General features: G+C 36.7%; 1 protein-coding gene across 1 annotated transcript in view; it reads right to left on the minus strand.

The window, feature by feature from the left end:
- MAST4 (microtubule associated serine/threonine kinase family member 4) overlaps positions 1–27,179 on the minus strand; it is a gene marked incomplete at both ends in the record, with an annotated part of 550,061 nt that overhangs the window by 105,319 nt on the left and 417,563 nt on the right. The window contains 1 exon segment of the mRNA XM_084233151.1: positions 2,659–2,747. Within this exon segment, the coding sequence (XP_084089277.1) occupies positions 2,659–2,747 (89 nt within the window).

A 27,179-nucleotide genomic window follows, 5' to 3' on the forward strand; every position in this document is an offset into this window, starting at 1 on the left:
CTCAATATTAGAAACTAAAGAAATCACAATAAAAGACTAATCAACAGGCCCATAAAGTATGATGCAATTACTACAAACATACACAAAGAGCATTAAATTTAAAATTTAAATAGTAACTAACTACTGAATTATATGTAAGAATATAATTCTTACATAATATGTAAGAATATCATTCACCTAGGCCCTAGAATACTATGTGGCACTATGGTTGAGAAACCTGAAGATAAAAAGACATAATCCCAGTCCCTCACCAAGGTATTTGGTCTTGTGACTTTCTGTCAACTTTTACTATAATGATGTAATGCAAATCTTCAAAATATAAATGCAAAGAGTATAAAGAGTTGTGAGCTCATCATGCAGTTTGGAAATACAGATCATTAACAGCTTCCTTGTCTCCCCAAGTACACTAGCTATCGCCTCAGAGGTAACTAGTATCACAAAATTGGTCTTTAAAATTACTATTTTCTTTTAGACTCTTACTACAGAAGTATACATACACATTTCCACACCTGTGTGTGTGATCCCAAAACAAAACATCCTACGTAGCCTCTGATATGAATGGTTTAAGAAATACTGTCTTACAACAGTGCTCATTCTGTTGCCCAACATTCTCCTTGAATTGCACCCATGTAGATATGAGAACTACTAGGTCATTTGTTTTCTGTGAGCACAGCATGCTGTGGGTGACTAACCACAATTCAATGGTCCATTTTGCAACTGGTAGGTATCTATTATAGGTGGCTTCCTGTGTTCAGCTATCACAAGGCTGCCACAGACAGTTTAGAACATGCCTTCTCATATCTGTGTAAGACTTTTTCCAAAATTACACTTGGGAGTCGTATATCGAGATTTTAGTGGTCTTACCACAATACCATAATTTTATCAACTTACCTTACACCTTTTTTACTTTACCATATTTTAAGTGTAACCACGGGGAAAATAAAATTACACTCCAAAGCGGTAAAAACCCCTCTCCCTTCTTGTCCACAAACATGTAACACATCAATTTGAGAGTTCCCTGAGTTCAAGCACTGTCTTCTGGAGAAGACTGACAGCACATTTTGAAACATGAAATCAACACCATCTGAAAGTCCATCAATGTTAAATTAGTTTTCACAAGAGCACAACAGAACTAGGGTTTAACAGCTCATTTCTTCAACTCCTTACCAGTCACAATATTAAAAACATCTTCCTATAACAATCTTCCTCAACATCCCTGTAAGTCAAAATTCCTTCTATTCTCTGTCATTTCTCTTTTTGGCCTTTATGTTCCCTATACAATCAAGCCTATACATCCCATACTGTGGCCAAATACTGGAAATCCCCTTTTCTTACTCCATTTCCACTTTCCAAAGTCTTGTTCATCTTTCAAGATCTTGAGCAAGTAACTCCTTCAAATTCTCCCAGACTTTCCTGATTAGAATTATCTTTCTTTTCTTTGCCCCAATTTGGATAGAATGTAAAAAACAAAGCAAAACAAAACACAGAACACACAAACAAGCCTTCTTTGTGCAGTTTTGAAATATGGCTATAGTTTCCTTATAATTAGTACCTAAGGGCAAATGCCTCATCTCTAATTTTTCATCATCCCTACGAAGGTTATTGAAGTAATAGATGAGTTATACAGGCCATGGCCAGAAAAACATCAGAGACACTCTTGTACATAAGAAACATGCTCTAGAGTGTGGGAGCAGCCTCGTTTCTAACAGGTGTTTATGTATAAAATAAAATGTATATATAATAGAATATACAAATATATAATATTATGTATATATAACAGATAAGTTCAATTCTAGGGAGAAAATGCTAAATAATTTTCAAGGAGTTTAGGATATGCTAAGTATGGTTCCTTTGGCATACTGAAGATGTTTACCCGAGGAATTTGAGAACTGACTGGCACAGGAGGGCCCTTTTGACTTTCCCCCTGAAGCAGGTCATAAAACCCTCATGTGAGAGATGGACTCCCTAAAGCCAGACGGAGCATCTCCAAAGACAAGGGGTGCAAATGAAGTCTGAATGAACAGGTCTTGCTGAGTTTTCTCCAGTTTCCTACACCCAATTCATCTTTGTCCTATCACATCTTTGCACAACTTTCCACACTCTATCACCTCTAGTATAAAGCCCTCAGGTTTACCATTTGCTTTGGGTCTTCATTTTTTTTATGAAGGCTCCTGTGTCACTATGTGAAAGTTTATATTCAATACATTTGTATGTTTTTCTCTTCTTAATCTAGCTTTTGTTACAGTGATCCCAGTGGAGAACTTAGAGAGATAAGAAGGAAAAAAGAGAATGTTTCATCCCCAATAGTTCTTAACACTAATCCTCTTCAAGTGAACAATAGGGTCTGCATTTCCCAAAAACAATCCTAAATGGAAATGTATTTTGCATCTGCCACAAATTTTAAAATGGAGAAAAAAATAAATGAGCTTTTAAAATAATATACAGGTAATGTTCTTAATTGTAGAGGAATTCTTGATTTCAAGCACTCAAAGATAATATGGGTGTGGATTAATTTATCAGAAAGAACAAGTTAATGATAAAACAGCAGGAAAACCAACATAGCACAATATGAAGATACGTCTAAATTTCAAACTGTCCATATTATTTAATAAACTATCAAAAAAAGAAGTTAGTTAAAATTCAAGAAAGGGTGATTACCTGCATGAGCAGAAAGAGGTGAGTGTGGGCGAGGCAATGCTGGTGACTGCCCATTGCCTATCAAGCTCTTCCGGTTACTTGTTCGGCAACTGTCAGAAGGAAAGTAAAAACAGTTTGAGAACACAACATCAATAATGTTCCAATATGTGCAACCCAGCATAGACGAGTTTGGACAACCTACCTGCTCATGCAATTGCTAAAATTTTTTCAAGTTAATATGCAGTCACTAATGGTTTAGGGTGCTTGCTTGTTGAATATTAGAAAACATAATATATTCACATAGTATAACACCATCAATATTCCTCACCACCAGTGAAGCTATAATCAAATGAATTCTTTCAGCTCTTGGTTATAAATATGTGACATGACACACATACAAGTGATAAATTAAGAATTCAAATCAGCTAACCACAGGTAGCATCTTTGTTGACATGAAATTTCTAATACAAAATTACATGCAACGAAGCGCAATGACATTAATCTTACAACGATGCACTAATTAAAAATCTAATTATTAAGACACATTTCCTATTTGTGCCTTTTGTCAATAGAACAGTTGATGCCTAAGATAAATGTATTTCACTACTCATTCATTTTTCATTTTGTATTCTGCTTTCAATTCTTCATTAAGGTAAATATTTTGGCATCAGAGAAGCAGATTCCAGTTTGTAACAAAATAATAGCAAAGGTTCTCTTTCACAGGCATGCTACCTATAGGTTTTATGGAGGTATTCAGGAGGAGAAATAATCGCTACATAAGGGCACAGGGCAACTATTTACTTTTCCTGTCTCTGCCAGTAGAAAGCTGCAAAATGGTAAATTTGACTCTACAGTAACTTTCACAAGCCTCAAAGGCTGAGACCCATACTGATGATGAAGTAGACTATCTTATTCTCATATACTTTTCTTCAGTACAGATTGTCACTTCATTCTCCATTGCCATATAGTTGTTAGAACAGGATAATAAAAACCAGCAGGTTACCTCATTGAGTTCACTTATAATAACAGTCAGGGCACTGTGACTCCATCCTCCTATAGAGGGGCAGCCTATAACCACTCAAAAGGACCTACTGTAATGTCTTAATTCAGAATATACCTCTTCATAGCAGGTTCTTGAAATAGGAATTTTCACCTGACTTCTAAAGTAGATAGATATATTTGAGTTTGTATAAAATATTTGAAAGGAATACTTCTAAATAATCAAATAACACATTTCAAAATCAAACCCAATTTCTTTCAGTCAAGCCTCTCTCTTAGATATTTGCTACTTATTATCATTCATCAATATTCTCATATTTATAATTTCTTAAGGTCGGGCTGCATCATTTTATTTTCCTTACTGGAACAATCAACATCCCCTAACATTATCTGTGAGTTTAATTAAGATCATGTTTACTCAGCCTTAAATAAGTTGTTGAATAAGAACAGACCCTTGATACTTAATTATGAAGGTGGATTATGGTATTGTCAACTCATCTATCAAGAGTAGTATGCAACCTATTAAATTCATAATCATTAAATCAGCCAGTCTGATTACTTTAAAAAGATACCCTATAATGTATTTAATATTAATATGAATTAATATCTTCTTTCATCTCAGCATACGATTGTTAAATATACCAACTTGCTGATGTTAATAACGAAAATTAGAAATGACAGATTTAAACCCCAGAAACCTTAGCTAATGTATTTGTTAATTTTACCAAATTAACTGAAATATAGGTTAACTATCACAAAAAGGTTATTTGCATTATCTTTTACATTTAGTGTTTGATCTCAATCATTCTGAAGATTTTCTCAACAGTTAATTATTAATGTTTATATATGTAAACCAAATGAATAAGAAATGTGCGTTGATAAAAACAGAGCTCTAAACATTTCTTAAAGGAAGCTTAAATAATTTAATTTTGCTAAGAAACACATAGAATGACCAACACACTATATAACAAGCAAAATAATAGCCAATAATTTAGATTTAAAATAAAGAAAAATATAAATAAAACACTCTTTCACAATATCATGATTTAAAATCTACCTACAATGGGCCTCCCCCAGTGGTGCAGAGGCTGAGCGCTGGGCTGCCAGGCTGCCCGCAACCTCTGCAGCGCCAGTTCGTTCCCAGGCCGCCAGGCGAGGGTCCCACAAAAAAAATAAAATAAATAAAATAAAATCTACCTAAGGTAGTACTTTAAAAATTACTGATTTGAAATACATGATTTAAAATTTTTCAAAAAAAGAAATGCCTAAAATGGAATATCCTTGCTTGGTTAATATAAGGAATCTTGCATTATACTCATCCTGTGCTTGTCTACTCTCTACAATGATTTGTAATCTTTACAACTGGATGATTATGAATGCAATTTAGAGTGAATGAACACATAGGCGACTTCACCCATGACTACATAACAAGTAAAAATTAGTTAAAAACACTGTTCAGAATTTGAAGAGTTTTCATTTTAATGGTAAGTATATTGCATAAATCCTTAAATAACTGGAGGCTTTTCTTATTGACAAATGCTAGATCAAAGTTCAGTAGGTAACTGAAAGTGTCTTCTCTAACCTTTATATGGACCTTCAGCTTGAAGGTAGAAATAGTATTAAAATCTAACAAACTTGGAACTTTTTTCAATCTCAACAACCAAACAGGCAGCTATTAGAAGCAAAATGCACCTCAGTATGACAAAATCAGACTTTATAAAATACAGGCAAAGACAAAGGAATTTTACAGGTATATACAACAAAACTTGAATGTACATTCACCAAGTAAGGTTTTGGCCTCACAAATGAATTTATTTGTTGCTAACATTCCTAAGGATAAAGGGGAATTTATACCAGATTTAAACCCCCGAAACCTGTATCTTGATCTATATCCTGGGACCTCACTAAGACAGTCTGTAGGTAACTTTCCAGAGTGGGATGCCGGTTCCATTTCTGCTCAGTACTACCTGTTTCTGGTATCTTTGAGATTTACCTGATCTTACTGATGTAGGCATTTGGTTCCCCACAAATGAATTAAAATCCACATTTAATTCCACAATAACAAAGCTCCTAGTGAGTAGGACCTGAGTGTATTTCACTACCTAAACTACTTGAGACCTGGCACTACCCACACTAATGACGACACTGGAACAAATTGCTGAGCTGACCTCTTTTGCCATTCATACAGGTATCACACACTTTTGTACAAATAAAAGAAGCTTATGGCATTCAACTATGAGGCAGGGTCTATAGATGATGGTGATGACCACCACCCAAATGCACTGAACCCATGAAGTGATGAAATAGTAGACACATCTTGACTTAGACAAATTCAAGGTCCCTTCTTTTTTCACCAGTAGGACTCAGTTGATTCAGCCTCATTTTTTTCTCAAGCATTGTCACTAATTAAAAGGACAGCTGACATGGTACCAGGAGAAACAGGAACATCACTTCTACTATAGCAGAAATCCCATGTTTAAAATTAATCTTCATATAAGCATTTGAACTCATCGTGAGTTATCTCTAATTTTCAGCCTTAGGGACACAGGTACGTGATTGCAAAAATGAATCTGAAGAATAGTTATGAACTTGAGTTCCTGCTATTCAATTCCCAAATGTGTTGTTTCACTCTTTAGCAAGAAATGGAAACCATTCGCCCTGTCTGGGATCCAGTCTAGAAGCCAAACAGGATTATCCATTTCCCACAAAGCACATCCTCTTCCTCAGTTCTCCAGGCAAAACACATGGAGAACTTTGTGGATAATGTGCTCAGTTTGTTCTCTGAATTTGACACAATGGCAGAGTTAAGATTTTCTACTTGCAAAACCTGAATTTCACCTGAGAAGACAGACATATACAACCTGAGACAAAGGTGAGACAAACAATGGATTAGGACAGAGGCTGATGATGCCAACTGAACAGGTCATTTTACCTCATTCTTTTGGTTGCTTACTGGAAAGATCCACTCAAGGACAACTAACAGGTAGAGAAAGATAGCTCTTGTGCTACACACACACACACACACACACACACACACCCTACCACCACCACCACCAAAACAAATACTATTGACTCTGGGGATCCTGGATGGGAGAAGAATGGAAAAGACAATGACAGTAAATTTGAGTGAGTAGGACTGGCTGTCCCCTGGAGGCTGGGAGGCTAGACAGGCAGGGACAGAACACTGAGTAAGAACCTCACAGCTGGCTGGGCACTTGGGTGGGGATGCTTAGAGTGACATGAGACTACCACAGGAAGTATTTTATTTGTCTGCCTGTTTTCTTGGCTCAGGCAGGTGATGTGAAGATTTAACAGGGACCCATACCTGCTCCCTGAGCTCACTGTTCCCACTCTCCAAAACAGGTTTACAAGGAGCTTCTCAATTGCTTGATTAGTGCCCAGAGTACCTTCCATTTGCTAGGAAAATAGAGACCAATCATGAATTTCATCATCTATGTCCAGCCTGACTCGGTGTGAGGGACAAAGAGGAATGAACTACTAAGATGAAGGAGGGGAACTGGGGTACCTCTGTTGTCTGAAACACCAATATTTCCCTTCTGCCTACGTGGTCCATATGTTCAGGGCTCCATATACAGGACTTGGTGGTAAATGTCTCACATCTGGATCTGTCACATCTTTCCAGGCAGAAGAATCTGTTAATTATCCTGGAACAGGCCTGTAGAAACTGTGAGAACCACTAGGCTCTGGTCTTTTACAACTGTCTAAGTAGGTGAAATCTAGATCAGTTTTAAATTACATCATTTTGAGACATGAATACAGATGATGTCTGATGGTGACAAGATAAGCTGACGAGGGGAAACCCCAACAGTGAGGTAGTTTCTTACACAGCTGACTTGAAAGGTCAACACTCAGTGTGATACACGACAGACCACCATGGAGGGAAAGTGATGAGAATATACAGAGCTTCCTAAGAGCTCCAGATTTTGAAAAATTTGGGTTATAATTTATTGATTCATCTGCATGAAAAATCTGACAAATTCTCACAAAAGACCAATTAAAAAGCAAGGCCTTCTGGATGTAAACATCTGCTAATTATTTATTAATACTTTAATAGAGTCTGGGTATCTGAATATATCCTAAACAAGGAGAAAGACTGAAGTGGTCATTTAGAAATGACCAGGAGGCAGAAATTTTTTAGCTAATGGGATATTGCAAATAAATGTCATAAAAGCCCTCTGTTTCCTTATCTTTAAAATGAAGGGGTTCAATCAAATGAGAGAAATAGTCACACTTTTTTTTCAGTCTTAGAAATTTAAAAAGGATGGAAAGATAACCCACAATTCCCACCCTCTGGAATAAGCGGTATCACTTTGTCATATTTGTTCCCAATCTTAAAAAAAAAAAGAGAGATATTTATTAGAGATATGGAGAAAGGTAGCCTCTCTCATCCAAACTAATAACCATTTTCCACTCCCACTCAGCCAACCACTAAGACTTGTAGTTTGCAGTTTGTCCACCTATTTTGCATACTTTAGCATACAAATATGTATATACCTATGAACAATATTTGTGTATTTTTACATTTTCACTATGGTATCACGTATCAGGAAAAACTGATGAAGACTTGGAATTGAGCAAGAGAAATGAATGGCTTTCCTTTCAATGGCTTGTTAGTCTGAATACAGTGGACTTCCCAGGTGGTTATCTGGTTCTATACGGGTATATCTTTTACTGCTTATTGACTATGTGTTTTCAAAGCTCTACAGGGGTGGAAGTTAAATAATAGAAAACTGGTAGTAATACAAATGAGTCTTGTCCACAACAATGTAAATGAATCCTGTCTGAACCAGATTCACTTGATAAATACTTTACAGAAAAAAAGAGGCCAAACATTTAATATCATTGCCTTGTAAGATATTAACCAGTTTTGCATCGCCAAGCAGATTTGTTATTTGGAATTGAAAAAAATAAATATACTCACACATACATATCTCATTTTCAAAATCTCTTTGAATCTATTTTAATAAGTTGCCACTGCCCTTACTAATTGATAACTTAAATAATACCTTTGACACATGCTCATTTTATATTTGTATGACAGTCATGTTGTTTGACTTTTGGATAAATGGTACTTTGGCACGCTATATGTTATAGATGTTCTGCAACTTACTTTTTTTCAGTCAACATTATACTTTTGAGATTTAACCATGGCAACATAAATATGGGTCTTTTATTTTCCTTTTTTAGAATATTCATTTGAAGCAAAGTTTAGAAATCTTAAATGCACTAAAATTATATGTATCATGTACATTTCTTTTCCCTTTCTGTAACATTAAATATCTAGGTCTCTGTATATCCAAATCTGATTGCAAAAAATCTTGAAAGATATCCTTATGGTTGTATTTGAAAGAATAAGTATATCATGCAACATAAAGCAAGTCTTCCTTAAAATCTCCTTAGGACATCTCTGTCTCACATTATTGGTCTTTACCCAGAAATAACATTTTTTCTTTCTAATGTAAATCACTCTAGCCTTCTTTGGATTTCATCAAGTCTACAGCTCTACCCCTTTCTCAGGACAGCCACATTGATATAGTTACTAATATTTCTTAGAAGGCAGTAGAGAGCCACACATTAATATTTCTGTTGCTGATGTACATTGCTTAGTGAAGTTAAGCCAGTGTTTTCCTTAAGACCCAGGAAATCAAGGTTCTATCCAGTTATCAATATTTCATCCAATGAATTACCTTGATTCCCTAATATATGCTGAATATTATTCTGAACAAGAAAACACACTGCTGCCCTCAGGGAACTTACATTCTGAGGGAATGCAGGAATGAGGAATGAGGAAGTAGATAAAAAGCCCAATAAAGCAAGCAAAACATACAGCAAGAATGATGTCATTTATAGTATGAGAGATATAAATGGAGTAAAGTAATGCAGAAGGTAGGATAGGGAGTGCAGACGGGGAAAGCCACTATTTTAAGTCCTGGTCAAGAAAGGCCTCAAGTGGGAGGTGATAGTGGAAGAAAAAAGGGATGAGGGAGTGAGTATTCATTAAGGCCCTGAGGCAACAGAGCGCTAAGAATGCAAACAGGCCAGTGTCCAGAGAAGCTAGAGGTCAGCAACAAAAAAGGTAGGTGGAGAGATGACAGGGACTAGTCAATAGCAACTTTAAGGTCACAGTGAGGAGACAGGTTTTCTGTATGGGTGAAAAGAGAAGCCTCTGGAAGGTTTTTCAGTATATCTGACTTTTGATTTAAGAGAATCATCCTGGTTGCTAGACTAGAAAAACCAAGGGAGAACAGTTAGGAGGTTAAGTGGAAGTGAATCTCTAATATACTTTCATCTCTTGTGACTTTACTATAAAATATGGTATTTTATTATAAAATTAATTCATGCAAAAAATGGCCCCAAGATTCAATGCAGCATTTTACCAGTATGTTCTCTTCCGTACAGCATCCAAATCCCTGGAAAAATGGCCAGTGCTGATACCATGGCACCTACCAAGCCTGTGTGCTTGGCCCATGTACATTTGAATCACTGTAATAACCTAGTTCATGGTCATCCCAGATATGTAATTATGAATCCTATTACTGATGTTATCGACTTGATACTTGAACTTAGCTTTTCCATTAGGAGAAAGAGCTGCTTTCTAAAGGTGTTACTGATTAGATAAGTGAATGGTTGTCTATACTGTTTTAACCTATGAGCAAAATCTTTAGGTTAATTACATACCTAGAGGTAAGAATAGTCTCAAAGGCTTTGAAATTTGAGGATAATCAATAGGAAAATATACATATTACTTTATACAGTTTTTCTTGCAATATATCTAATCTAAGAAGATAAATCCAAAGTGAGATCTGGCCCAATTTTCTGTCTTCATGGATGAAGAGAGAGACAGTTGAACAAACAAATATTAGCAAGACATAATTCAATATGTTAGATATTTATGGAATGTCTAATCCTATGTATGAAGTACTATGGGAGATAATAAAATGAAACAAACATCTCAAGGTGTTTAACATATAAAAGAGATAAGACTGCACAGATAACTGTATTCTAAGCAGAGAGGTGCATGCAAAAATATGTTGCTATCTAAAATGTGAGATAAAATCTCAATCAGCTCTGAATCACATTTTCATAAATTTTATGGGATATACTACCCATGAAAAATTGTCTTTCCATTTCATACGTCTTTCCTAAATAATCCCTTAATATCATTCATCTGTCTGACACACAAATCTTTTAAACCACTTCTTATAAGCTATTCTATTATATGTCTATTTTAAAGGTAGACATACTCAGTTCTATCTATGCAGCAGATACGGTGAACGCTGATGTTCTATGTAGCATGTGACTGGTGGGTGACTGCCATTTGCCACATTGTACCACAGTTATCAGGGAAAGCAGCATATCATTTCTATAGCCAGGGCCTCCCTGGTGGCCTAGGGGTTAAGTTTCAGTGCTGTCACTGCTACACCCTGAGTTCGATTTCTGGCCAGTGAGCTAACCCACATGGCACAACAAACCTCTCCTGTCTCACCTGCTGCTCCCCTTAGCAGTATATTTCAGAAGATCCACCTGTTCTGCTTCCCACTCTGTCTCTGGTGGATCGTCTTACTTCCCATACCACTGGCCTAACCCCAGTTCTTCTCGCAAAAAATAAAAATAAAAGATTTTAAAAAAAGGTCTGTGACCATTCCCAGTGCTATCTGGGAATGACACATAGCACTTACTGAGAAGAGAGATGAGTTCCTGGAGGAAAAAGATTATATTTTATACAATAATGGCTCTCTTTGGATACCCAGAAAAACATAGAACTTAAAAATGTCAGAGATTTTCAGTAATTTTGTTTGAATGACTAAAATGTTTCGGCCTTTGACATGTTTACCATTTAATTTGGAGGCCACTCATACTCTAATTTATAAAACTAAACTGATCCAAGATGATAACACACTCTGACACTATCAGGCTGATTGAGGTCATCCATAAGTGAGACAACACAAAGAGCTGACAGGTTTGCACTGCTGGAGAGTGTGAACATCTCATGGGAAAAACCCACATGAGGTAATTCAGAATAAAATTACAATGGGATAATCACTGGAATTAAAAGAGGAGGCATAACATAATGGTCAAAGTCAAGTAGAAGTTGAAATAATACAGGGTTTATAACAGAGTAAGTTCAACTGCTGAAAATGTCAGAAGTAAAAAGTTATCAATGTGAGAAGGTCCTATGTCTTGGTACTTGTGAATTTCTTCTAGTGCACTTTATCTGCAATGCCAATCATAGGGATCTAAACTGCATGCCCACCCCAAGAGTCCTAAGACATCAGGGCAGGTCATCTATTTGAATGAGGACACTTAGGACTGGGAGGATCACAGATGAGATGACTTCTGGGCTATGATTATTCATTCAGAGTACAATAGTTCAAACGTTACATCAGAGGCGCGTAAAGACTGTTCCTATTTGGGACGAGGGTGGGAAGAGTGTGCTGGGAAAGCAAGGTAATTAATTTGATCTAAGACTTGAATGTGCTGTATCTTGGGAAAGAGCTCCCAGGACTCACCTGGCTAAACCAATGTAGGAAGTCTCACTAAATTCTGGCCTAACCTGTCAGCTGACTGGGCCTATATGGCTGGGCTATTGAAATGTCTAATGGCAGACAGCTGGGGGAGGGGTGGAGGGGGTGGCTCCAATTTTATCTTAGGAGAAAGGGTCAAATGCCTATGAGACTGATACACCTTTGGCTGCTGTCAGGGCCGCTGCAGTTAGGGACCAACGATAAACCTACACACATATGAGGGAGTTAAGGAAATTCAAACAAATATAAACTACTGTCTTTCTAAACCTCTATTTTGCAAGTGTGTGTGACTGGGTTGGGATGAGGTAGGAGGATACGTGTGACATAAAACAATTTTTTAAAAATCCCTGTATTTCATATGAATATGGATAAAACTCACAACTCGATTCATTTTTTATGTAGCACAAAACAGAGTCCAAGCTCCAACTATATAAATTACTTTCAATCAACTTAATTTAACAACATCAGATCATTCTCAGTTAGCCAATGATAAGGAAATAAATCTTTAAAATGTCTTCGAAAGTAGTTTGATTTGGCAGGAACAAATCAGAGCAAATCCAACAGTCAAAATCTATTTTCTAATCCGCCCTTCTGCAAATAACCATAATGAAATTTTACCATTTTCTTTTCTCCCCTGTACCTACTATCACCTACTTTCACAGCTCTTAAGAAATGGTGAACAACAAAAAACAAACTCCAAAACAACAGCAAAGAAATAGTCAACAACTTCAGCAAGTTGGATTGCAGATTTTCTTATATATAAATTTTATTTGGACAGATATATAAGAGTTGAACTAATACAATACTGTTTTACCTAGCCTTCTCTATGTAGAAATTAAATCTATTTAACTTGTTACACATAGAAATACTGAATTTGGTGGGTGTTTTACTCTTGTAAGATCATTAAGCTACACAGTTGAACAGTATTCAGAAAAATCAAAAGCTGTTCCTTCTTTCTGGTTTAGAGACTCTACGCAGCTCCTTTCAGACCCACAAAGGGAGGGGAGTTTACTTCCGTAACCACCGGATCTCCTTTTATGACACGCAACAGAAATTTATGTCAAGCTCAGAATGAACAGCATGACTATTTAACACCCTTCCAACTCTAAAGCATTTTGCATTTACAGCAATTTGGCATAAGGCGCTGCCCACAAGTGAACTGTCCCTGATTCCATGTGCCTCCACAGTGAGAACACAAACATACACACGTAAAGCCCACATCAGAGCCTCCACTTTGTTCTCTTCTGTGAGGAAAGCCACATGGCAAAAAGCCAGTATCTTCCTGTTCAGTATGTTTTGTTGCTCACTGCATCTAATTCAGTATCTTGCAAAATGACATTCTGCTAATGACATGAATGTCAAAGCTGTGATAATGGGCAGAAGTAGAAGAAAATGTTTCCTAAATGGAGAAACAACCGGAAAACTGCCAAATGGATATTAAAATTAGTTGTGTGTCGAATCCATACTTAAGCACTCAGTCCCCTGTTATTTGTTTCCAACATGAAAGGGAAGTAGCCTTCCAAGGAAGCAAGAAAAGCCCACCTTGGTGAAAAGCAGAGAAAAAGACAAGAGGTCAATGGAATATTTTCCCTTAATTAACTTGACAGATGTCTTTTATTTTTTCTCATTTGCATCCACTGATGTTTGTGTAGTTGGTCTCTCATTTTGCAAAGATGAAATTGGCCACAAGGAACCAATTCTGTTGTAAAGACAGGAGGGATGGGGAGATACCAGAAGATGCTGGCCCCAAGTTGCTCAGTATTCAGTCTGGGTAATGAATGCTCCTTGCTGGTGCCATATGTAGACTAAGTGATAGAATTTTAGGTCTAGAAGACAAAGCAGGGTTGTGGAGGCAGCAACACTAACGAGTGGTAAGCAGGGCCCAGAGGGAGGGAGGTCATGTGGCTCTCACAACCAGGGGTTCTTTCAGAGATAGAAATGGGCATTAAACAGAGAGAGGTTTACTTTTTAAGAGAAAGAAAACTTAATAATAATTCTTTTCTCCAAAATAAGAGAGAGTTCTGTGTTAAACAGACTAACCAGGAAAGTGGGGTTATAAAATACAAGGACATACCATTAGATCTGATTTCAAATTCTAGCCTCCCTAAGTCTTAATTTACCAACCTGGTGAATGGGAATAAGAATATGTACTACTTCAAGAGGGCCATGCAGAGATTAAATAAGGCATAAAAAATACCATAATACCTGGCACACAGCAAGTATTTCATAAATATTAGCTGTCAAAATAAAACACTGTGTTGTTTCTCCTTTTCATACATTCTCTCCTACATATGTTTTCATGCTCAAAATGTTACACTGAGGCTTTCCTTCAAGGATCTTGGAACAAGAAGCCGAAGCTCACTCATAGAACTAACTTCTACAATCAATACAATGAATTATGCAAGAACTAAGTAAAGAAACTGGTTCTAAGGCAGTAAGACTTGACAGTAAAGGCAAATATTAGCACAGTGATAGAAAGAATGTAAAAATAAGAAGGGTGAATGGTTGCCTTTAGAAACACAGAAAAACAAAAGTTGCAGAACCACAAGTTCTTGAAGAACCATTCAAGCACTGGCCAAAGGCAAACTGGCTATGCCAAGGTGAAGGGACATAGAAGGGTCTGTATTGAAGAGACTTGAGTATTTCTGACCAGTTGTCAAGATCATGCACATCAGTCCACCTTAGTCCCATGCCCTTAATCATTTACGCCATCAAACATGCCTAGCTCTGCTACCAATCTCCCTCCTAAGCAACCTTCTGATTTGCTTCATGGAGAGCTTTGTCCAAACATAATTAACAAGAGTAATAATAACAGCCAACTTTAATACACACTAATTAGTGCTTTAATTTTTAGGATGAACCATTTTGCTAATATTCTAATATTTTAATAGTCTAATATTCCAAAAGGCAGAGAACAAGAACTTTGGGAAGTATAAATCTAGTATCAATTGTATTTATCCTTGCAAATTATTATCTCAGGATTTTGAAGTATCATATAAATTTAATAAACTTGGTAACTATGGCTCCCTGCCTACGGTGAAGCTGATACCAATTGAACCAGATTTTTGAGCCTACAGTATAAGGGTCAAATTAGATTGTGAGATTTTTCTGGAACAGCAAACCTGACCCCAGTAGACAGAACCCCATGTCACCCAGTGAGGCATGCTTTATACCCCAGGATAGCATGGTACACAGTTTTCAGCTGGTGGTACACAGTCAGGAGAGATGTCCATGGACATTCCCACCTCCACAGTGTGTTCTCCATGATCTAAAGGCAGATACATGGATTATCCATGGCTGTAGGCACTTCTTCCTTATCCCAAACTAGCTGGTCTAGCCAAACAAAACTAGAGAATTGTATTTAAGCACGTATGAATCAGATTTTTCGGATACTATTTCTTAATGGATTTCAAAATCAAATCCAAATTTCTGGGTTATACCCCCTTTAATGCCTTTGCATATATTGATATAGATGTACATATACAAATATATATTTGCTTCTCTATTTCCAGATATCTGACTATAAGTATTAGAGGAAAGAGAAGTCAGATTTGTGATATAAAGCATCTTTGTAAGCACTGGACTTGAGAAAAAGGACTAATTGTTCACATTGTAACATGGATTAGGAAGTGAATTTGGCCAGCAGAATATCTACACCATACAACAAGCTAGAAAGACTGTATTATTGGGACAAGTTTTTTAAAAAATGTTACATATTCACAAATGATACATCTCAAAAGAAAACAAACTCAACACTACAAAAGCAACATATTTATAGCTTTTAGAAGCCTGTGATCTCATATCTTGGAGTCTTATGAACATTCTTTAAAGATGTCATGCTTTTAGTCTTGCATCTCCCTCCGTATTTTCCCCCCAAATCTCCAAGACCCTAAGAGTTGATGTATGACAATTTGTGTGCAGAGAGGTGTCGCTAAACTGCATTATTTACATCAAAATTATGACAGTTTAGGCAAGTTCAAGTGCCTTCAAAGAGTGAGTTACAGAGGAAAATTTTAACGTTGACTTTGTTCACCTTCAATCACTGGCTTGTTCTTCTGGGCATGGCTACCTATTTCTCAAAGGTCCAGCCTTCTGTTTAAAGAGGTGACCTCATTCATCCTGAGCCTGGGGTTTGGTCCTTATTAGTAAGTACCCTTAGCTCCAGAATAACATCAACTCCGCCTCTTCACCATATTCACCAGATATCCAGCCTAAACTCATTCTGCATCCCCTGCAGTGACTCAGAGAGTTCCTGTTCATTGTGTTCCTGGATTCCTGTTTATTAAAGTCATGGAATCCCTGACCTTAACATGAAAATATTTCTATTCAATGGTATAGAGAGATGGCACCCTGCTGTGTAAAGATTCCATATTGAAAAGGATCCTAAGTAACCTGTCTAACATGAAATTAAATTACACATCAAGACTATAATTAGGATACTTCAATCTACTGAAAACAAATCATTGACACTGGAAGAAATGAAGGTGAAATCATTTGCTAGGCTACTTTTGCTTGTTATTTTTCTAAACAGACCCTAAATCCTATTGAAAGAGCAAAATATACATGAAAATAACAATGTAGCTAAACCATCTTGAAAATTAAATCTGTCAATAGCTACCAAGTGAGTCATTTAGCTTTGTTCACATCACATATTCATTCAATATAATCATAAAAGTGAAGGGCTCACTTATATAATGAAGTGTTTTTCTGTCTGGGTCTTCAGATACTAGATATTTTGGCTGTTGTTTATTATAGTAGGTAACAAAGTTTCTAAACTCACACAATTATATAGTAAGGAGCAAAACCACTTTGTGTTATTAGCTAAACTGCTTCATGGACAATAACGAAAAATGTAATGCTATGTTGTTTAAATGTCAAGAACTCATTTCTCATTTTACTAAAAAAATAAATAAAAGCAAGAACCATATAAACACCTTAGTTATTAATCTTTGCATCTGAAAGTTTCAATATTTTAAAATAATGTAAAAGAAGGATGAGTGCTAATTAATGGGTTCTAATGGGTCCTACTACCTTCTGCAAATTTGGAGACAAGCACCTGGCAATAAACAGTTTCACAAGATAAAATTATCTTTTGCTCCCACCCCCACCAATACAACCTGGGTTTCTTGTTTTAACTCAACTTGTTTATGTGCAGTTCTACTACTCCACCAGCCCTCCCCACGCCAAGATTTTTGAACAAGAGTGCCTCAGCCCCAGGCTGAGAGAACTTTGGTACCAGGACCCAAGAGATGTGCTTGTGAGTTTGGAATCAGGAAATCTGGGGAGGGAGACATTTCCCTGAATTTAAAATAGCTTCATTGTTTAGTTAGGCAACATTGTGTAATTGGGAGGACAAAAAGAAATATCTGCCTACACAAAGTTTGACAGAAACTAGGCAATCCTGTTTTTAAAAGACGACAAGAAAACTAAAGATCAAAATAAAATAAAATGAAATATATAAAAAAATCATCTAAATTAGAAATACAACTGTTAAAGAAAGCTTTCAATATCCAGGTAAACAAAATGTCCCTATCTTGCCAGATTAGGGCATTTTCATGTAAATTCTATAGAAAGTAGGGACATTTAACAAGGGAATAATTTTATCACTGAGAAATACGAAATAGGAAATGAGTGAGTTAGGGCCAAGCCCTGGAAGATCATTTAATGTGCCCATAGCACATCATTACACTAAAACAATGTATCATAGACTTCATTTATAAAACACATATTACAGCAAATACCTGTAGCAATAGCACTTGTGTTCTAGCTGGGGGGGGGGGGGAACACTGGCAATGAATCCAGTACTGCTCTAGTTAGAATTAATGGCATATTAATTATAAATAACTCTATCCTCCAAATTCTCCTGGCCTTCATTGTCAGAGCCTTGCTTTAGAGATTAGTCATTTCTCAACTGTTAAAACTTTCTCTTAGAGAAAGGACTTTCATTAGTTTTTAACCTTCTTCTCTAAATTACAATTTTACCTCACAAAGATTAATCTCTAACTCATCCATGAAAGCTAATCAATTTGTAGAGAAATGAGGAAAACTACTTCCCTAATCTTTTAAAAATTGATGAGATTCAGGAATAGAAATAGGATTGACAACTTTTCTCAGGATAGACTCCATATACTCTTTATAAGGTACTGCATGGAAAATATATTCTTAAAAACCTTCTCCACAACAAAGACCTAGTGGTGCCTCAGTAACACTAGCCTGAAATCAAAGGAGGAGAATGTCCAGAATTGAGGGGAAGGTGGTCCAACGAGGCACAAGGACTGAGGCTGAGAGAGACCACTTTCCCTCTGACATTGGAGAAAATGGAGAAGCTGTAACTTTTAACAGACCCCCTCCAAGTTTGTCCACTCTTCTTTTTTCTTATGGCTCCTCAATAACCACCTATAATTAACTGCCTCTTTTCTGTGGAAGTTTCCTTTGTTTTTAATCAAGCCAATCTACCAATTACCTTTCTATTCACCTCTAGCATCTAGCCTACCCTACACCCACTCCTTTTATGATGATTTTCGGAGATGGCAGAACTCAAAGGATGAATGCAGAACAAATGATCAGTCTTGTTTTCCCCTAAAATTGCAAATGAAGTAGCTCTACAAATTAAATAAGCTCTACAAATTAAATAAGTTCTGCTACAATCAAAGAGGAGGTATTATTGCAAAAATGTTTACAAAGTCATAGATGAAAAGTGTAGAATCCAAAGTCTGACATCAAACATGTTAAGAATATATAGAACACAAAGGAAAGGGATTGGAAGGAAATGTGTGTAAGTAACAATAGTGCTTAATTCTCTGTGGTAAGGATATGGGAGAATAAATGTGTATGTGCTGTTTTGGTTTAAGAAGTTTTAATCATGAATCCTGTATCCTTTTTAGACCAAATATGTGTTTTACAAAGAAAAGCTATTATCTTTTAAAAACATTGCTAGCTACAATTCCCAAGAGGCATTGAGGGCAGTGGATAGTGACAATAAATACATCCTGGAACAGGATATCTCCATTTACTGAGATTAATTCGTACTCAATTTATTGAGATATTAATTTGTACTACTCTTTTTACTGGAAGAGTATGGCAAGTATGTTTCCTGTCCACAATTTAGAAGTCTCTGTGTTATAGTCTGGATCCTAGGTTTGAGGGTCTGTAATAGGTTTTGGTTTCAGGGTCTGTAATAGGTTTTGGTTTCAGGAACAAAGGCAGAAGTTAAGAGGCAGTTGGCAGGCAAGTCACCAAGAAGGCTCTCCTCTAAGGACATAAGAGCTGTGCTCCTACTGAGAATGAAATGGAGGTAGTTGCGCAATTCTATAAGACCAGGTGGAAGATGGAAGATGGCAGAGATGTCTGATTGTGTATCTGACTGAGTAACCAGGACCCATGTCCACCTGTCCAATGCACAGCTCCATGAGGTACAATACAACAGGCTTGTAGGGGAGGGGGTGTGTATGAATGTGGCTGAGAGATAAAGGTGAGCAGGATAGAGTTAAGAAAAGGAACCATATTTCCTTTGAAAGTGTCAGTTACAGGTGTTCTGCTCATGGTGGACATTCTGCATACCACTTCCTAGCATAGAGTGGGCCTCACCATACCCCTTGGGGTTGGTCTATAGGCAATTCAGATGAGTAGGAGGCGAACTGACCCAATGAGAAAAGGCTACATCACAGGGTTATTGCATGGCATAAATTGTGGTGAGGACTCATGGGTGTATACTTATCTCCAAACTCACTGAGTCAAATATATTAAATATACAGCACTCTGGTGTGGAAGATCTTCAAACTACTAAAAATGGAGCTATCATATCACCCAGTAATTCCACTCCTAGGAATCTACCCAAAGGTCATAAAAACATTAATTCAAAAGGAAACCTGCATCCCTATATTTATTACAGCACTATTTACAATAGCTAAGATATGGAAACAACCTAAATGCCCAAAAGCAGATGACTGGATCAAAAAGATATGGTATACATAAACAATGGAATACTATTCAGCAATCAAAAAAGATCATCTCATGCCATTTGCGGCAACATGGATGGAGGTGGAAGGAAGTGTGTTCAGTGAAATAAGTCAGAAGGAAAAAGAAAAATATTGCATGGTTTCACTTATAGAAAGAATATAGGGGAACCATACAAGGGATCAGGAAAAAAAAGACAAAACTAGCAGAAAAACAACAAATCAGAGACATACAGCAGACAAGGGGGAGGACACGGGAGCAAAACAGGGGAGAGAAGAACACAGGAGACTATGGTGATGGTTCACCAGTGCCTTGGTGGTGGTAATTTTATGGGGATTACACCTGAGAGGAGAAATCAAACAATTTACAAAAATGAGCAACAATGTAAAAAATATATAAATAAAAATTTAAAAATATATACACATATATACACATACATACATACTCACTCACACACACACACACACACAGAGCATTTTCAATGACAACCATACTTCAATAAAGCAATGAGAAGACAAGGGCAATTATAATAGAAGAAACTACTAGATGCCCCTGGTTGTATCAGTCATTTCTAACTCACAACAATGCAGAATACCAGTGAACTGCTTCTCTCAGGAGATCAGTAAACAAAGTCATGTTATTATTTTAGCAAAAGGCCATCCTTCTTCAGAACATGATTTAAAACATGAAGGCAAGAACAAAGCAGAGTGTTGACCATACAGTTTGCTAATGGAAAGACATTCTATGCCCCTTTAATTACAATCCAATGGCTACTGTAGTCACAGAGGTGATAATCACAGCCAGATCAGGTCCAATTCCAATAGTTATTAATGATGTGGAGAGACACTGCTAGACATTGGCAGGCTTGGTCAAGCAGAAATAGCAAAGCCAGATGGATAAAGGTCTCCTTGACATGAAATGCCAATAAAAACTACACAACTCTGGAGTTGCAGAGGTTTGAAAGTGAAAGTGGGTAGTGCCACTGGTTTGCTATAAAATAACAGTCCTTCAGGGGACCCTTTTTGTTTTTTACATTAACCCCTACAGTTACATGAGCACATTCATAAATGACCAGTGTTCTCTTAGAATAGCCAGACGAAGCATGCTTTTTCTATTTTGGTAGACAAAACCAACTATGCTAAGGTAATCAAGAACTCTATACATATCATACTTTCCCAGTATTTATTGTTAAATATATATTTGCTTATTTTGTAATTTTAATTACTAAATTTATATTCAGGTGGTAATTACAATATTGCACTGGGACATAAAGTGTCTCACATTCAATTTGCAGAAAGCTTTCAAAGTTGAAGCTGCAACGCTGAATCTAACTGGAATCATACTGTCACGTGTTAAGAAAGTAGAAAGCTCCCAGTATTGGGTTAGTGATATGGAGTGAATCATCTGTTATTACTTAGCCTGAGACTTCAGGAAGGTCACTTGGTCTGCGCTACACAACTTGTGGGTATAGAAATAACAGGGAGAAGGCACAAATTAAGAATTTAGCACCACAGGGAGACTGGAAGGCCTTGTGGTTTTGGAACCCTTGCTATGCACCACCTCTACCCAAAGGCCTGCAAGTGTCACTTGGTATGGCCCTCATCCATTTGCCTCCTGAGCTTTTTCCAAAAATTGGAGAAACGCCATGCTTTTGTGGTGACAGAGAGCATTTCAATCATGCTAGAAAGAAAACGTCCCTTTTCACCGCCTTACATAATTGCAGCTTAGCAGAAACACCTGAATAACCTAGAAGGAACAACTCTAAAATCTCTAGGTGTGGTTTGTGATGACACCACAACAAAAGATACAAACCTTTTAGGGTAATTGTTTTAAGTGAAGAGATTGCACATAAGCCAGATAAGACAGTTTATACTTGTCACTGGCCAACTGGCTTCATGCTGTAATCTCCTATTTGAAATGTGGTCTGGTATGATGAATAGCTGCTATGAAGGGCCTCTTTCTTCAGAAACAAATAGATAAACAGGGTTATACCTATAATGAAATGTAATACAGTGTAAAAACCTGCTGTTAGAAATAGTTGCTTAAGTGCATCACTAGCAAGGAGGTGCAGATTCACAAAGCCATGTTACTTGACAATTAACTCATAATTTCTTTTGAAAAGTAAACTTTGCTTATCATAAAAAGTGGTTGAGAAAGCAAAGATAAAGGTGACAACTGTAATAAGAAAATGAATAAAGGCAATCTTCAGAAGCAAGAGTCAAAGTTAATTCATTTATCTTAGTGTAAAATCTAGATCATTCTAAAGAGACTAATTCAGAGTAGCAAATAGCATTACTTCTACTTTGTAACTGTCTAACCAGCTCTCAGTTACTGTAGAATTGGCTGCTTTGCACATCACTTTGACCAGAAGTTTCTGTCTCTTGTTTGAAAAGCACAGAACATTTTCCAGCATATAAATCATTCTTAGGTTGCAACATATCATGACAAACTGGCTCAGCTGATCCTGAATTTTTTAAACTAAAGTCTTCCCCACAAGGTATCTGTAACAATCTGAAAAAAGTACCAAAAATTAAGATAAAGTATGCTCAACAACTCTGTTTAGCAAAGACAAATCCACTTTGCTATTTTAATGTTAATAGCTGCCTGCTGCCTTTTAAAAAGTGCTATTAAGTCAGCAAGAATTTTTTCCCCCTAAAGGGTGAGTTCTTCACAGTAAGAACTAATTAACTGCCAAGAATGCTACAGATTTCAAAAGTAATACTATTCCACTCATCAATTGTTGTTCCCATTCCATTTAAATCTTCCATACAGGGCCTCCCTGGTGGTGCAGGGGTTGAGCACCACACTGTTGTCTGCAGCCTCTGCAGCACGGGTTCAATTCTGGCCAGCCAGCAACAATCGACATGGTGAAGCAGACCTTTCCCGCCTTGCCCGCTGCTCCCCTCAGCAGTGTATTTCTTCAGTCTGCCTGTTCTGTTCCCAGCTCTGTTTCTGGTGAATTCTTTCACCCTCCTGCGTATCTGGCCTGTACCTCAGTTCAGTTCTTGTATAAATAAATAAATCCTTAAAAAAATAAATCTTTCATACATTTACTTGAAGATCTCATGCCTAAGCTCCAAGTACATAAATATGGCTAGAACAGAGGAAAAAAATTCTATATGTTATTCTAAAATATAAAATTTATATAATGCTGAATCAAACATTTTCTTTCCTTATTTAATGTGTAAATATGAGGTATCCTTTCTAATACTTTGAAGCCCATACAATATTGGACACACAAAAAGCATAATCTACTCTTATCATTTTTAAGCTACTATATGTGTGTATATTTGTGCCCAGTAAAATTCATAATATACACTTCCTTCTTCTGGAAGGTAGAATTCTGTAATTCTAAAAAATACTGTCACCATTTGCACAAAGCTCTGTGGTAAATAACCATTTTCATACCAGGATATATGACCATGTGAAATAGGTAATCTAGAGAGCCAAGATAAAGAGAATCTAGACAGTCAAGAGAGACAAGATTGATATCAAGATTAATAGAGTGAGGTAAAAAGTAATCATTATTTTGGTCTTGGTATGGAACATTCTGCACTTCCCACAGGTTAAAAAGATGTTTAAAATTAGTCTTACTCCTTTAGCCCTACTAGAGATTGTAAGCTCTTCACAGATAAGTATTTTATTCTTTCTGTGCCTAGTGCAATACCTGACACAGAAGCACACTTTTTAAAGCCTTGTTGAATATACAAATAATCTCCAATAATAAACCAATAAAGCTGAGAGAGAAGAAAAAGAAGTTTTGCTGAAAATGAGAGAGGGGGACATTTGATCATCATAAATCCTAACCTAATATACCTTCCTTCTTAAATTACTGTTACCATTTTACAATTTCTCCTAAAAACCCTAGAATCTTCATTGGAAAATAGTGTTTGTAGGTCAGGATGTGCTGAGAGCTATACAAAGTCATACTCGGTTCCTGGACTCCAGGGGCTCAATCTAAAATAGATTACACATAGAACAGAATAATTGATGGACTGATCTAAGTAACTGTAAACATTCTAAAAATAACCTAAAGGATAAGGGGTTAAAGTAACAATGGAGCAAGAGTTTTTGGAAGGGGAACAGATGGCTTTTGACAAATAAGCACACCTTCAATCCAAGTGACAGAAGTAGGTCATGATGAGTAAGTAAATTTTCCACTGACTCATTTCCACATGTATCATGGGCAGCAAAGGCTCCCCGTGATCTGAGTCTCCACCTGGAAGACTGTACAAATTAGTTCTCTAATGAAAGAAGCCGGAATTAAAACTGACTCAGCACGGTAAACTACTGTCTGACCTACAATAGGTCAATAGGCAGTAAGGTCAATAGGTCTAACAAATAATATGCAATGAGTAAAAATCCTCGTGCATTTAGAAAACCTAAAAACTTATATGGAAGATAGATGAGAACACCTTTCTCCAGCCAACAGATTGATGTAATCATGTTTAATGGGTTTTCACCAATTAACACATATTCAACAAATCTTCAGTAAATCTGCATGCAATTTTTCAGTTTTTAACTTTGAATGCAAATAACCTCTATTTCAAATGTGATGGGGAAAAATTGGTAAATTATTTTTAAATACAAATTCATTTATTTTAGTGGAAATGGAGCATACCATTGTAAATGTCAAATAGTCACCATCCATTTATGATAATAGGGTCCAGCCAATCTTACCAGCTTATTCAAAGTTCACTGCATGAATGATCAGAGCCCTCAATCCACAGATAGAACTTAAAATATGTCCTTATTAAAAAATTCAAAGGCAATAAATCAGGTTAAAGAGGTGACAAGAGATGACCCTCCTCTGCCATCTACTTGGGGATATGCCCAGGGTTTCTTGCTGAAGCAGCTGGTGAGCTGACAGCTTCCCTGCCTGTGCAGAGGACACAAGGATGGGGCAGTGCTATGGAGATGGATGGTTTTCATATATCAAGAACTTACATTAAAATAAGTCTGTTGAAATAATGCATAATTTCACTCTAGTGGGAGAGCATCTACAAATGAAAGTAAATGCTGTCCTTCATACAGGAAAAAATATCCCCATTTGGAAATATCCACCCAATGGACAATAGTTTTATTTTTTACAGAACAACCAATGAGTTAGGCAGCCTGTCCATACTGTGAACAAAAGTAATAAGATATTACCAGACAGTTCTGAAGCACCAGATGAAGTTATAGGAAAAATAATTTTCACTGTAAAAGTTGAGTGGCATCAAATCAACACCTATGATCTTTGCCACTTTAGCACAATGCTCTACTGGACCAAGAGACTAACTTAAAATATATTATGATACACAAGGCTCTAAAAACTGGGGCACTGTAAGAGAGTTATGCAAACACTCAAGATTGGAAAGTATTGAGGTAAAAGAAACATTCAGAAGCCATGAGGTGCTCCAAATGGATAATGCTCATATGGTTTCAATGTTTGAAAGGAAAGTCACTTGAAACTAAAAAACACAACAGAGGGATTTAACACCATGATTTCATTACTATATAAAAATGTCACCACAAGGGACTCTGACCAATTTGCCTTAGGATTGTCCTAGAATGATGATTTACAGAAAAGAAAAGATACCTTTTTTCTCCTGAGTTAAAAATGTCACTCTGATAATCTACTTCTGCCACTAGGATTATAGTTACCTCTTCGAAAACCAAACTGATGAACATGTCATTTTACAACAGTTATTCAATAACTGTAAAGTGATTACCCCAGAGAGTCCACACATAACTAACCTGTGTCAAAACAAAGTTTAACAGGGAAACAACCTCACCTGCCAAATATTATCTCTGAGACAGTGGAAACATGGCATAGAGGTATCATGTCATGGAATTTCTAAATTATTTGTGCTACTCTTGTTTAATTTAGAATTTGGATATAATTCTTTAAATATTCCTAAATATACATTCCACATTAAATCACATGAAATGTGGGCCTCCCCAGTGGCACAGTGGGTTGAACACAGCACCGTGAAGCTGTTCGCAGTCTCTGCAGCGCAGGCTCAATTCCCAGCCAGCCAGGGAGATACCCACATGGCGTGGCAGAACTCTCCAGTCTCGCCTGCTGCTCCCCTCAGCAGTGTTTTCAGTCTGTCTGCCTGTTCTGCAACCCACTCTGTTTCTGGTGAATCCTCTCACCCTTCTATACCCCAACTCTTGTATAAAAAAATAAATCTTCAAAAAAAAAAATCACATGAAATGTGATATATTTCAACTTTAAAACTGTCTACATTTTTTTTATTTAAATGAAAAAATTTCATTGAATGACATTTTGCAGTAATTCACAGAAGTACAAAATGTATAAAAATAATGTGTGACCATACACAAAAACCAACTCAAAATGGACTAAAGAACTAGACATAAGACCTGAAACCATATAATATAAAGAAGGAAATAAAGGCGAAACACTGTATGACATGCACCTCAAAAACATCTTTATAGACACATCAACCAAAGCAGTGATAGTGAAGGCAAAGATAAACAGCTGGGACTACATCAAATTTAAAAGCTTCTGCATAGCAAAAGAGACAATAACCAAAACAAAGGGAAACCCCACTGACTGGGAGAAAATTTTTGCCCACAACACTAATGGTAAAGGACTGATCACAAAAATCTACAAAGAGCTGATGAGACTCAACAAAAACAAACAGCCCAGTCAAAAACTGGGTAGAAGAGCTAAAAAGAAACTTCTTCAAAGAGGAAATGCAAATGGTCAACAGGCATATGAAAAAATGTTTAACATCACTTGTCATCATGGAAATGCAAATCAAAACTACAATGAGATACCTTCTTACACCAGTGAGAATGGCACATATTAAAAAAACTAGCAACAACAAATGTTGGTGAGGATGTGGAGAAAAAGGAACTCTTCAACACTGCTGGTGGGAGTGCAAAATGGTCCAAGCACTATGGAGAGGTGTGTGGAGATTCCTCAACCTACTAAAGATAGAGCTTCCATATGATCCAGCAATTCCACTCCTAGGTATTTATCCAAAGGACACAGAAACAATTCAAAAGGGCAGCTGCACCCCTATGTTT

Source organism: Talpa europaea (assembly GCF_964194135.1).
Source record: "Talpa europaea genome assembly, chromosome: 5".
NCBI classification, from domain to species: domain Eukaryota; kingdom Metazoa; phylum Chordata; class Mammalia; order Eulipotyphla; family Talpidae; genus Talpa; species Talpa europaea.